General features: G+C 41.1%; 1 protein-coding gene across 2 annotated transcripts in view; it reads right to left on the bottom strand.

Annotated features, from left to right (window-relative positions):
- The window catches only part of LOC102687989 (potassium voltage-gated channel subfamily H member 1), a 115,496-nt gene that overhangs the window by 83,726 nt on the left and 18,345 nt on the right, over positions 1-13,425 (bottom strand). For both annotated transcript variants that reach the window (XM_069179818.1, XM_069179819.1), the window contains one exon: positions 7,003-7,432. In XM_069179818.1, the coding sequence (XP_069035919.1) occupies positions 7,003-7,432 (430 nt within the window). The remainder of the gene's footprint in view (positions 1-7,002; positions 7,433-13,425) is intronic.

Below are 13,425 nucleotides of genomic sequence, written 5' to 3'. Positions count from 1 at the left end.
AAGGACCTAGTAACCACCCTCCCAATTTCATACAGCTGCAAGGACCTCTTCATGATCTTTTTTTTTCAGGGCAAAACTGTTGGGACAGAGTGCTCAAAGCAGAGTGGCTAAAGCAGTTTGAAATGACAAAAACAAAAGACACAGTATAGCTTAGAAATCTCATAAAGAACAAATTTATCGTCATGATTGTAGGGCTTTTTCTTCATGTTTTATCAAAGATGACATTTCCCAGCATTAGAAGGAACAATACAAAGAGGTAAGCCTGCCACACCTCATTAAAACCAGATATGGTTTCCAGCTGGCAACCCAAATAAAGAATTGCTCGGGACCCGGCGGTAGGGTTGCCATAGCTACAATGGGTTCATACTGTCCCTTGCAATATTAGGTCTCCTGCTGCAAGGAGCATTCCCAAATCCACCTGCTGGTGTTTTGAAAAAGATTGAGATTTAAGGACTACAAGTGATTTAAAAACTGTCACAAATAAATCATCTATAATCTAAAACTTTCATGACAAATGACCATAGCTGCACCAGAATACAAACAAGAACTGCAACACAGATGGGCTGAAATGGGAACAGATTCCCACTCCCAGTTCATGTATTGTAATGTAAGGTCTCCTATTAAGAGGCCGTCTTCCATTTTTTGTCCTCTGGTTTGACAGGAGTTTCCCGTTGTGATGACTAGGGCTGGTAGTATTTCTGCACCTCCAGGTTGCTGTCAAGTGGGAAGTGGGATGGAAACTGCGTCATGTCACAAGTGCCGTAGGCACCTTTCACATTCCGATTCAAATCTGTCACTTACAATTTAGAGTCATAAAAGTACTAAATGAACCTATTCCAAGGTGCAGCTCTAAAAATGCCATTAAAACAAACAAAAAATAACTCACTCTTGTGAGCTAAAATTCTTTGCTGTCTGTTTTGGGGGAAAACTAGGGAAACTTCATCAGGATCTGAAACACCAGTCACTGTAATAATAATAATAATAATAAACTTTATTTTATATAGCGCCTTTAAAGGTGGCTTCTCAAAGCGCTTTACAGGATGACAATAACAATAAATAAGAAGACTACAACAATAAATAAGAAAATTTCACAAGACAGGACACAATTATAATTACAATTACAGGTTTCCCATTAATCATCAACTAATCAACATCTGTTTACTCATAACAGGGTAAATAAAGGTGGTTGTTAATCAGGTTCTTTTAAACCACAGATCAAAACTCAGATTTATCAGTCTTTGATGATGTTCCAGCTGATCTCTCAGTTATTGTGCTTATTTAAACCCTTAAGCAAATCGATAACAGGCTTAGTTAGACATGTATTTACATACAGGAAAGATAAGATTAACTTCATTGATGAAAGGTGCTTGGGTGAGAAGAACAACCTGACCAAGGGGGAAGATGTGAGGGATGTGAAAAAGGTAAAAACAGATTCATATTTATACCCAGGAAGGCACAAGTGGGCAAGTTTAGGGTCTGACCTCCTCCCGAACCTTAGTTTGAAACTCCCTTTAAAGCAAAATCTGTAGTAGATCAAGAACCGATCTTCATTCTTAACTATCAGCTTAATTAAGAAACAATTAAGTCTGACAGACACCGGAAAGCAGAGGTGCAGTAAGACATCTAGGCCTGAGTCATGACTCAGGGGTCTTTAATTGCAATTCAGCCCTATATACATACAGCAAAGAAGGACGCTCATTGTTTAGGTACAGAAATCTGCTACTTCTGCAAAATGTTTTAACCCTGAAAATGTTTTAAGTGTTTCTTTAAGGATCATAAACAGTCTACTGTGAGCCTGACTGCATGAATAGTTTTTCAGGCCATGTATTCATTTGGCTCCCCTATGGACATAAGAATGTGGCACAACTAACCAGAAAACAGACTGATGCACCTCCGTTAAGCAAATGAGCACTATGAGTGAGTCCATGTTCATGCCTAGGCTTTTCAACAGTGACAGATGCTCACCATCCAATTTTGACACCCACACAGAGATTAAGTCAAATGGAAGATCTTTCGATCTGATCTCAGCATCTTGGGAGCTGAAAGGATTAAACGGAAAGTGATAAGCTACAATTGGTCTGGTGACACACACATCCCCACGGATGTCACCGCACTGGAAGAGGAACTGCTTTCCTCTTGCAAAAGGCGCTGACACAATGAGCCCCAAGGCAATCTGAGCTTCACAGCTGCACGTCCATGAAAAAGGTCGCAAGCCATCTCTTGAAGACTTCCCATCACAGACTTCTTGTCATGTCAGTCCCCCTGCTGTGAAATGCAGTGTGCTGTTGTTACCTGAAGAGAAACTAATGAGAAGCAAAGGGGTTTATAAATATATAATTGTTTAAAAGGGCCCAGCAGAAGAAAACCGGGGCATGCCCACCGTTCCCGTGCGCCTGGCAGATGTGAGAAACGCATACAGGCACTCTGCCTCTTTGGTGACAAGACGCACATCACACAGCGTGGTGCCAAAGTGATAACAAGACTGGACGTTGATTGTCATGACTGTTATTCTGAATATGTCCGCAGGCGCTGCTGCAGAGGGGGGGTAGGAGTCTCGAGCCAGCTCTTCACCTTAAGTGACACGGCCTCTGGTTTGAAGCTGCATCATGTCATGAGGTAAAAAAGGCCGTGTCTCAGTGTGAAAAGGGCCGTCTGAATTCTGAGCCCTTTGAACAGCATCCCTGTAGAACCTGCAGGCCCCATTGGAGATGCAAGATTCCTGCTCAGATACCATGATGTTGGAGTCTCCCTCATGGAATTCAGAGCCTATGCCACCCTGCATCAAGGTAACCCCACATCAGGAATCGAAGATTTCCATACAGAAAACTCACTGCCTAGGGCTCTTATCCAATCTCATGCAGCAGAATTAGGCATTGGAACAAGAAACTGGCATTTGAGGAGCATGCTTAATTGCTTGGAATTATGCTTAAAACGCATTCCGGATTTTTATACTACAGTTAGAGATTTATGTAAGGATGGCAGGGGACAGTTCTGCATACTACTGTCACAAAACACACCTCCTACCATCTTAAATCAAGCCATATGAAATGTAACTATAAGCAAAGGTGACGTTTAAAAGGTACTTCTAACCCAAACTGTAGGCAAACCTTAACCCTAACCTTCTTGTCAGTGCTAGTTGAACACTAGCTTTAATTCCAATCCAAGACAGAAGTGACAAAATCAAGAACCTCTCAAAATATCACCATAACATTTCTACAGCCAAAGCATCGGTTTCAACCACATGGCTGGTCAGCTTGTTCCATATTCCCACAAGCCTTTGGGAAAAGAAGTGCCTTCTCTCTTTGGTTTACTTGTGTTGGGTCCCCTTTTAGTCTTCTCTGTTAAAGAGTTTGGTTTATATCTGGCTCATTGTCATATGTGGGCAAACAATGGGGGAGACAGAACCTTCTCGTTTCTGACCACAGCTGAAGACACCTTCATTTCCAGACCTGCGCAAATCAGCTTTAGTCAGCTCTACCTGCCCAGAACCCACGAGAAGCAGTTCAAAGAAAGCACAGCCCAGTGCTATCTAGTCCGTGTTGTAGCAGATTCAGTCTCAGACGGAAGGGATAAAGGTGTCTTGACCTCTGTATTGAGCAAGCTAAATTAATTTAGTATTTACCCTCCAATTTCAGGAATATTTCTGAAAAAACAATTCTGAAATAATTAAAAGTGTTTCCGAGTTGTCTGGTCACTTGTGTCTAAAAGACACAAAACACTGTGCAATTACCACCACTTCTTATTTAAATGTTTTATACAATGACCGAAAGAGCTCACAGATAATTTTCTAGCTAGTCTCACAACAAATTGCTACTCTTCTTGTGTAGAGGATAAATGGATTGCGCACAGCTTGATTCATAATCAGGCACACTTCTAGTTAGAAAAACATGAGAATGCAAATATATATAAAAAAAAACAATTGAATCCCCCAGTGGAATACTGTAATTCAATCATCCACAGGTCTACCTGTCACTTGACTGTATTTATTACAACGTTGCAGTGGGGAATTATCAATAAAAGGGAGAGAATATAAATTGCTTGGATCCTCCAGGGCAAAAGTAGAGTTTAGTCATGTTTGGGGAAAAGCACAGAAGCCAGGGGTTTATTGATTTCACGGTATGTCACCCACATCCATCATTGACACACAAACCTCCAAAAAACACTAAAACATTGAAAAGCAATTCTCCATTAAAGAGAAGATGGTTAAAATAAGTAATTCCTATTACAAGACAATAAATACCTTATCCATCCACACAAGAGGCTTAACACTACATATAATCTAAGTGCTGTAAAAAAATGGGTTTCTCTGGCATTTTCCTTCAAAGTACAGAAATTCAGCTGCTGAAAATTAAAAGAATTCCATTATGGGCTGGACTGCCATTACGTGGGCAAGTAATGGACTAAAAATAGATTGCACGTGTACGAATAAAGTATACAGTAGCTGTGCGTTTTTTATGACAGCTTCTGCACATTTCATGGACACTGTATGTTCTTAGCTGTACAGCCCCCCCAGAGCAGCTCCAGAAGATATCGCTACTCCAATAACTAAAGCTACGCGTTTTCTTATTAACATGGGGAAAAAGCTCACAAGTCAATTCACCATGGACAAGCAAAGCACTAGCTGCAGCTCTGGCAAGGTTACCCTCCTCAACTTAACATGCTTATTTATGGGTAATTTTTTAATCCAAGTTTGAGTCACGCTTTTATCCAAAGTGATTTACATTTGGACCCATAGAAAGCTCGGCCTTTCACCAAAGTAATCTGAGTGAAATACCTTGCTCAGTGGCACCCCACCCAGGAACCCACATTCTAGCTCCAAACTCAGGACCTCACCACTACTCCCTCTGTAATAAAAAAGAGCTTTCTTCTATCCTTAACAACTCATAGGTTAAAAAGACAAATATGCTCCAGCCTTGGTATTTTCAGTTACTCGTTATCATCCAACGATTTGTTTGTTCGTAAGATGTTCCAATTTAAATTTAAACACCCTACTTCACAGTATAGGAAACACCTGGATACCTTTGTTTGTTCAACTGTACTAAAGAGTTGAGTCTTTACACCTTCAAGAGCTTTATAGGTAATGTCGGAAAAAAGGGTTTTTATCTGTTCTTGAATTAATCTTAGATTAAGGAATTGGTTTCCCATACATACGAACACTGTGGCCGTGTTGTCTGTGTTAAGCTGCTGTTGCACTGCAATTTCCCTCACGGGATCAATAAAGTATCTATCTACCAAGATGCTATTTCAAGTTTAGGAACCTTTGAACAGTCTTGTGAATTTGGTCTTCAATTCTCAAAACATTTCCCTGCACTTCATCACAGTAAAGAACGGACTCAAAGTAGCAGAATGAGAAATGTGTGTACTGTACACTGTAAGACACAGAACAGGCTATGAAGTTAAAGAGGAGGAGCAGGCATGCATTGCAGATTTCTTATAGGTTCCTTCAACCCACTGGGTTATAAATAAAAAAATAACTTCTAACATTTTTAACCAAAACAGAACTTTTCAGAAAACCACACACTCCCACAGTTAAAAACAATAAAAAACGCAGGCAGATCTGAAGAATGGATAACTGCTGAAATCGATTAGCAAATTAGCAAACAACATGTCATTCTAACACCTCTGTCTTATCAGAAAATCCAATTCAGTTCACCACAGGGTCTTGTCATTGAAAGTCTTCCATAGATGTTCCTCTTGAAGGCGTTAAAGTACTTCCATTTATTTCAGGTCAGTCTCCATAGTAGGCTACTGGATTTCTTTGTGAAAGACACAGCCTGAACACCATGAGATGCGCTAGGTGAATATTAAGCCCACAGGGAATAGCCTCATTTTCGCATCTTAACAACATCCAATGTTCTGCCCCCTCATGGCCTCCAGCAAACTGCCAAAGGTCACTGTGACACAGTCTAAAATCCTAAGAACAATTCCAAGATGAGTCAGATCATTAATCATTTTGATTCTGACACTGATCCTCCGTCTCATTTTTCTGGGAAGAAAAAAACCACCAGAAATAAGAAATGCTGATCACCGCCAAGAAAACCAGGACTCCTCTAAAGAGTTTAATACCTCTCAATGTCAAAGAGCAGAATATTCAACAGCCATGTGCTGCAACATCACCACGTAAAAGACACTAGAGAAACAGAAGACTGTTGCCTGAACATGTGTTCCAACTATAATGATGTGACAATCTCTCTACCTCTTTACTAGATGGAACACCAACACATCTTATCCACCATCCTGCTTCTACAACATACTCACTCAGATTGCTACGTTTTATACTGGGATCAAGGACAGCAATAACTGCAAACACATATTTCACTGGTGGATGCTGTATCCTGCACTGCACTCTTTGGTTGCCAGGATAGGCCCCAGCTCCCCTGTGACCAGATAATGCAGTTAGAAAACGGATGGCTGGACTCTGCAATAATGTCGTTTTGAGCTAGAATAAAGACCATCCTATCCTACATATTTTTTTCCCCACAAATGCTGAATCCAAATACAAGTTTTCCTGTCCAAATGAAATGAATGTTCACAACGTCAAACCATTCGAAGCACCTAGCCCACTTGGTTGCTAAAACTTTTTTAACTCTTGATCTCTTAAAAAGACATCCTGCTTTAAATCTACTGGCCAGTATGTCATATCTACGTGGCTTAAGGTTGCAATGCCACAATACACAATACACTGCACAGGGCTTTCCACTTTTCAAAAAACCAAAAGCCTAGTGCTGGCAGCTCCTTTCATTATTCACAGGAAAGCCTCATATCCCAATGAAGCCTTTACCCCACATAACAACCGGGCACATACAAGAAGCTCTCTCTTCTTCATGTGGCGCACTTCTGCTGAACATTCCTTGTGTCATGGAAAAGCCACTCTCGTTTCATGACCCAGGAAGAAGAATAGGAGCATGAGGAATCTGTCTTACAGCCAAACGCGACGAATTGGCGTGGAAGAGAACGTGACACCAGCACACAGGAATGAAGGCCCCGGAGACGCCTACTTACACCCAATCATCATCATGGCCACCGCGAAGATCTTCTCCCCGTCGGTGGTGGGGGCAATGTTACCAAATCCGATACTGGTGAGGCTGGTCATGGTGAAGTACAGGGAGGTGATGTAGACCGAGTCCTTGCTGGGGCCGCCTTCCCACTTCCCCGACCCAGTGACGTTGAACCTGTAGGGCGTCCCGATGGTCTCCCCCAGCATGTAGAGCCAGCTGTCCTTGCGCACCAAGTTGGTGTCCTCGTTGATCACCTCGTAGTCCCCGATGCTGTACCAGATGCAGGCCAGCCAGTGGGCCGCCAGGCCGAACACGCACACCAGCAGGACCAGCACCGCCGCCCCGTACTCGATGTAATGGTCCAGCTTCCGGGCCACCCGGCCCAGGCGGAGCAGCCGGACCACCTTCAGAGAGCTGAACAGGCTGCTGATTCCCTGCGGGGGGAAGTGGGACAGGAGCGGCAATGAATTTTCTACAGGAAGGAGGCAAGCCGATTCCTGGCTGCAGCCTAGGCTTCAGGTCTTGGCACATCCCGGAGCGAAAGACGGCTACAGGCACACATTCTGCAAGCGCTCTGGACGCTCCCCGAGTTCACATGTTCGATTCAGGCACATTTCATTGCGTTTTAGGGCCAGATCAGCCAAATCAACCCTTAAGAGTAATAGAAAGGTTGTGCGTTATGCGCAGACTAAAGAATATTATTAAAATACTTCTCTTTACGTTCTAACACTTTCCAACATTGTTCCCCCCCCCCACTTTTGCAATATCTCACTACAAATAATGCTTTCTTTCATCAGTGGCAGACGGAAAGTGCCAGTTACTTAATATGAACACTGTCAACACAATTCTAACACTATCTTTCAAAATACTGAAAGGGGTTAGGAGACCATTAATATTCCATGAAATTTTCCACTCCATAAATAATAGCATTCGCATTCCTGGTCACTGTTAATACCAATAAAGGACGTACACCGATTTTCACTGTACTCTCTCTTCAAAGGGCTTTTTCACCTGCCAGTGAAGACATTTAAATAAAACCAATTCAGCCTATGTTTGCTTTTCTTTTATTCATATCCCGAAAGAATTTTTAGTCTGAGGTTCCGCAGTTCTTGCTAGAAACACGCATCCACTGTGATTATCTGGGATTGCATCTGGAATCCATTTTTGTGGAAGAAAGTGCCTTCTTCCTAGTGAATTCTACCTTTTTTCCTGAAGCACAAAATTGTTTCAATTTCAATCTACAACAGAGGTATCTAGAATTGCAGGATGCAGGAATTCCAATTTCCTTTCAATAAAAATGGAATTAAGCTGCACAGTATTCTTATTTTAATGTATTTCTAATAATGTTTTTCAGCTTAGTATATTAATATACTAGGCAATTGTAAGAGTGACTACATGATTTCTTTTGCCTTAAGGAATTCAAAAAAGAAAACAATTCATAATAAAACATAATAAAGGTGAAAAAGGTTGAAATGCTCTTTTAGCCTCTCTGACAAACTCTGCAAACGTATCCCTGGAGCATGCTTCTGCAGCAATATATTCCTTGACACCTACAACCTATGCTTTGAAAAGCGGAAGTTGAAATAAGGCAGATCGTAAAAACCAGCATCAAAATCTACACTAAAGCCAAACACGATTGTAAGGGCCTTCACCGTTCGACTCCCTGCATTTACTGAGAAACCAGCAAAGCTGCTCTATTAGGACTAACAGAGACAGGCAGCAGTGACAGCCATCTCCGGTGTCTAGAAAGAGAGCAGGTATTAACTCTTGACTAACACTGAGACGCGAGACTGGAGTGTGGAAAATCCAAAATGAGTTCATCACGGCATTCATGAAGCCCGATAAATCCCCCACTGCTTCAATCTCATCAGCCACGTCCAGGACACCAGAGCCGTGTGTGTAGGTCACCTGAGCTGCCGAGATTTCCAAGACCCCCATAGCTGCAGTCACAGCACAATGGCACTGAGGAGAGCTGGCATCGAAATGTGCCGCTCCAACAGAAGGCTTAGCGCCCAGATAGCAGTGTGAAATGGCACATTAAAGGCGGAAATGTTTTTGAAACCTTGCAAGGAGGTGAGAAAACGCATTCATTTTGCTAATACTCTAAGAATTATCACATAGGAAAATGATCCAATAGGAATGAACAATAAGGAAGTATGTCTGTATTCTGTGTTTTTTTTTTATATTGTTGGCTCTGCTAGGACTTGTCAGTTCCAAGCTGGATCTTCTCCCAGACAGCCTGACCTTTTGGTGCTCTTGTGCTACCAATTTCAAAGGAACATTTTTTGCATCATCTGTTTCAGTGTTTGTGGCATGTCAGCTCTGTGTATTGCATTATTCGGCCTGTGTTATACTATTTGAATGCTAATGGATGAGTGCTAGCCTAGCAGAAATGGCTTTTGGAGAGACTTCTCCGAGTGTAATTCTGGGGGAATCTATGCACTGTAGGGCTGCACCGCATCTTTCTGACAATTAATAAAGATTGAGGGTTTTTTATTGATATACTGATGCAGGATGAGTGCTATGGGAGACTGAATCCCAGAACTTCTGGTTGCGGCCAGAAGCGTTCAGTGCTGAAGTCAAACGTCATAGGCAACATTCACTAAAGCATTCACTTAGGAGGAATTAGCAGAGGAATGACCTGAGGGATTATGCATTTGCTCAATTAAGAAACCCTCCAGGTGTAGTGCATACCTGCAGCCAACACATCTGCCGTGTTTCAAGATAAGGTGCTGTGGTTTGGCGTCAGCTGAAGGGAAGAATTAGAGCTATGATTTAGGACGAAGCTTCCTTTAAGAGACGCGTTTTATGACATGCAGGTTCCTTCTGCACTCTTTGACCCCAGACAAATCACAAATGTGAATTTATGGAGCAAAAAGAAAAGGACTTTTCCTTACAGCTCCCACCATGGAAGAATGAAGAAAACAAATCAGGACAATACAAACATCACTTAGATTCCAAGGTTTTATAAAAGAAGCATATCCTATAAACATTTTGAGACTTATCCCATTTGGAATTCCAACTATCAACGTGGAATAATTATTTCTGCTTCAAACTGTAATCGTGGTCTTTTGAATTTTCAAGTGCAGAAAGGAGCTGGGTTTAAGTATGGGCTGTATACATCTGAGACCTCTATTTCTGAGACTTTCTCATATAGAACAAATTTCTCTCGTCTTTAACACCTTCTGCTTAGCACTATCTTTTTAAGTCTTTCTTGGGAGTTGCCATTTTAAGATGTTTTATTGGATTTATGTTATTTTGTTGGTTTGTTTTAGCCTTAGAAGTAATATTTTAATAAGATTTTTAAATAAATTATAAATATATAATTTGTCTTACAGGGAAATTCCTGGTCTCCTTTAAAAAATAATCTATTGTATCTTTAAAAGCTTCCCTTCTCTCACAGCAGTTTTTGTGAAGAACCATTTAAAGAGGTTGTTTCCACATCAGTTCCTGAGAGACAACCCTAGTCCACCTCCTTTGTGTCTCTCAGTCTTAACATCAATTACGCAGCTATTCTTTGCAGAAAGGAATACGCTGAAGACTGTCGAGAGAGAGACAGCATTTACTAGGATACTTGAATTCTGATAACTTTTGGCATAACTGCAGAATACAGTAATCATACTGCTGTTCCATAAAGAGTTTCTGAAAATACAAAGACTTGTTTATCATCTTGAACTGATACAAATGCAGTCATTCAGAAAGACTTCTCTCATAATGGAAGAAGATGGAAAAGGATAACACTTACCTTTATAGATTGAAAGATTTAGGGAAAGACTGGCTGTTTCTAGTCAATAATTTGTCTGAGCTGCTTAAAATATTTCAAAGAAGAAGATTGACTAGGTAGTAATCTTTCATTGCCGAAACAAAACAAAAATGCACAGTATCAATGTACATTTTAAATGCCACTGCAGTATGGTGTTCAGTTAACATGATACAGTGATAAAAGTCAGAGAACAAGGCTCTTTCCTTTTTGATTGGCAGGACCAGACACACTCTCGTGGGCTCTTCGTAATTTTGCATCAAAAAGCACAGTGGCTCCAAACTAGTAATGCACTACTTTTTATTGCTGTCACATTAACAGCAGTAACCTGACCCCACCCTCTCCAAAGAAGTATTAATGTCTAAAGGCAACCTACCAAAATAACTTAAATATCTCCAATCTTTTCCAACACACTATTTCAGAGCACACTTGCAGAAATTGCATTTTCCCCAGCAGGAAGCTACCATAAAACACCAGACTCTACTCTACTTAAAATAAAACGGTGAAGCCTACTTGAGTGACAGCTCGGTGGTTCCAATTCTTCTCGGTCCGACAGACAAACAGAAGGAGCAGAAGCCATGCAATCAGAGCAGAGTTCAAAAGGAAAAAAAAAAAACAACAAAAGTGTAGATGGTCAAACAAAAGAGGAGACGGAAATACTCAGTGAAATGAAAATTCAAAGCCATGCGGCTCCTAACAGAATGAAGCATGATAGAAATTGAGAATCTAAGGATGCTGCTAAGGGAATAATCAATAGAAAGTTCAACAACATTTAGCTTTGAAATTATTCTCACACTAAAAATCCAAGACATTTATATCTTTGTCAATATTTCACCCGAAAAATCTTAATTTAGGGTTGTAGTCAGAGAAATGTGGAGCACTCCACCTGTGTTTTTTTTTAAATACGTCCACCAGAAACCTATTTTCAGAACGTGAGTGGGTGTCTTTCTTTCTGAAGTAAATGTGTTTTTTCTTTATACTTGAGAACCAAGCCAGTATGTTGTCGCTAAACACATAATGCCACAGCAGGGACCTTACAGATTTTCTGAGCTCCCTGCGATTCACAGGGGTAGCAAGGCTTTTCAATAAAATAGTTTCTGAGGGATTCAGAGGTACAATACTTAACAACTAGTGACACCTGTGAATGCAGAACAAGCACAGAAGCCAGCACTGACAAATATAGTGCTGCCATGAAGAATGAATATCAAAAGGCAAATAAAATGAGAACAAAAAATGAAAATTTCATATGAAAGACATAATTCCTTAGTTGCAAGTGCTCAAAGATACAGAACTGATTAGAAACTTGTTTGGTGTGTTTTAAGCTGCTGCTTTTAGCAGAAGACGAGTTGCTAAAACCCAAACCCAAGTCCTTCATGTGCCTTCGTGTGGGTAAAACTTACCTTCATGAATTGTAAGGCGGTGGTATGTGCTGGATCAACACTGAACCGCATGTGTTTTATAACGCTGGGCTGTTGTTATTGTGCCAATTAAATACCACTGAGCAATGTTGCACTGGGTCACAAATTACAGCCTTACTATTAGCCAGCATTGGGCTGACATTGTCCATACCTGTTACACAGTTGCATTAATGCTAGATACAAAAAACAAGGATCTAGTGTTTCTGAAATGGTTTATACCAGCTATTTGTACTCTTGGGTACAAAGAGCCACAGGGTTTTTGGTTTTCATTTCACCTGAGATCTTAAATGATTTAACCAAATAAATCACGGCCTCAATTAATACACTTTTCCAGCAAATTGAGGATGTCACCTGATACCGAAGTAGCTGTTTCTGCACTCTCTAATTGCATCTCTGATATAAAAACCTGAATGACTCAAATTTTCTCCAAACTGTTTGAAGACAGATGTCATGCTTCTTGGCCTCTCCCATTTCCTGCTTAAAGCCAGTAACCCTATCTATGGACAGCAGTGTGTTAAAATTTTAATCAAAATTAAACTCTCGTGTCCAGAATATTGTAAAAACATCATTCTTCCATCTCAGAAATATCACCAGACTAGGGCCAATGTTGTCTTTGATAATGGCAGAAAATCTGGTCAACACATTTATCTTTTCTAGAACTGATTACTGCAACACCCTTCTCTTTGGGGTATCTACATCCACACTGAAAAAACTCAATATGTTCAGAATTTGGGAGCCAAAATCCTGACCAGGTCAAGTGCAAATGTTTGCATTACTCCTGTCCTTGAGTCCTTGTACTGGCTGGCTTTCAGGTTGTGCGTCAACTTCAAAATGCCCATGCTCACCTATAAGGCTCTACTTGGCTTGGAACCGCAGTGCCTATTGGACTTCGCTCTACTCCCCACCTGAGAATCTTCATTTGTCTGACCAAAAAGCTCATTTACACTCTGGGGGTGACGGGGCCTTCTCTTGCTACACCCCATTGAGCCAGCATGTCAGAGTTCATCACACTTAAATGGGTGCTGGGAAGCCTGGAGAAAGACCTGCACCCAGAAGAAGAGGTTCGTGAGATAAGATACTGTAAGATAAAAAGCATATTGTACGCTTTTTCCTTCTTGCAGCCAGGCTGACTCGGTAACACAGAAAGGCTTGCTGTACAGCTAGTGCATGCTCAGCTTACTATGCGGCTGAAAAGTAAATGTCACTTCTTCTTATTAAAGAAGTGCCTGAGTGTCCCTCCCAAACGAGG

The sequence above is a fragment of the Lepisosteus oculatus genome, chromosome 17 (genome assembly GCF_040954835.1).
Source record: "Lepisosteus oculatus isolate fLepOcu1 chromosome 17, fLepOcu1.hap2, whole genome shotgun sequence".
Classification (NCBI taxonomy): Eukaryota; Metazoa; Chordata; class Actinopteri; order Semionotiformes; family Lepisosteidae; genus Lepisosteus; species Lepisosteus oculatus.
Note: the sequence above shows the minus strand (reverse complement) of the source record. Positions and strands in the feature narration are given on the sequence as shown.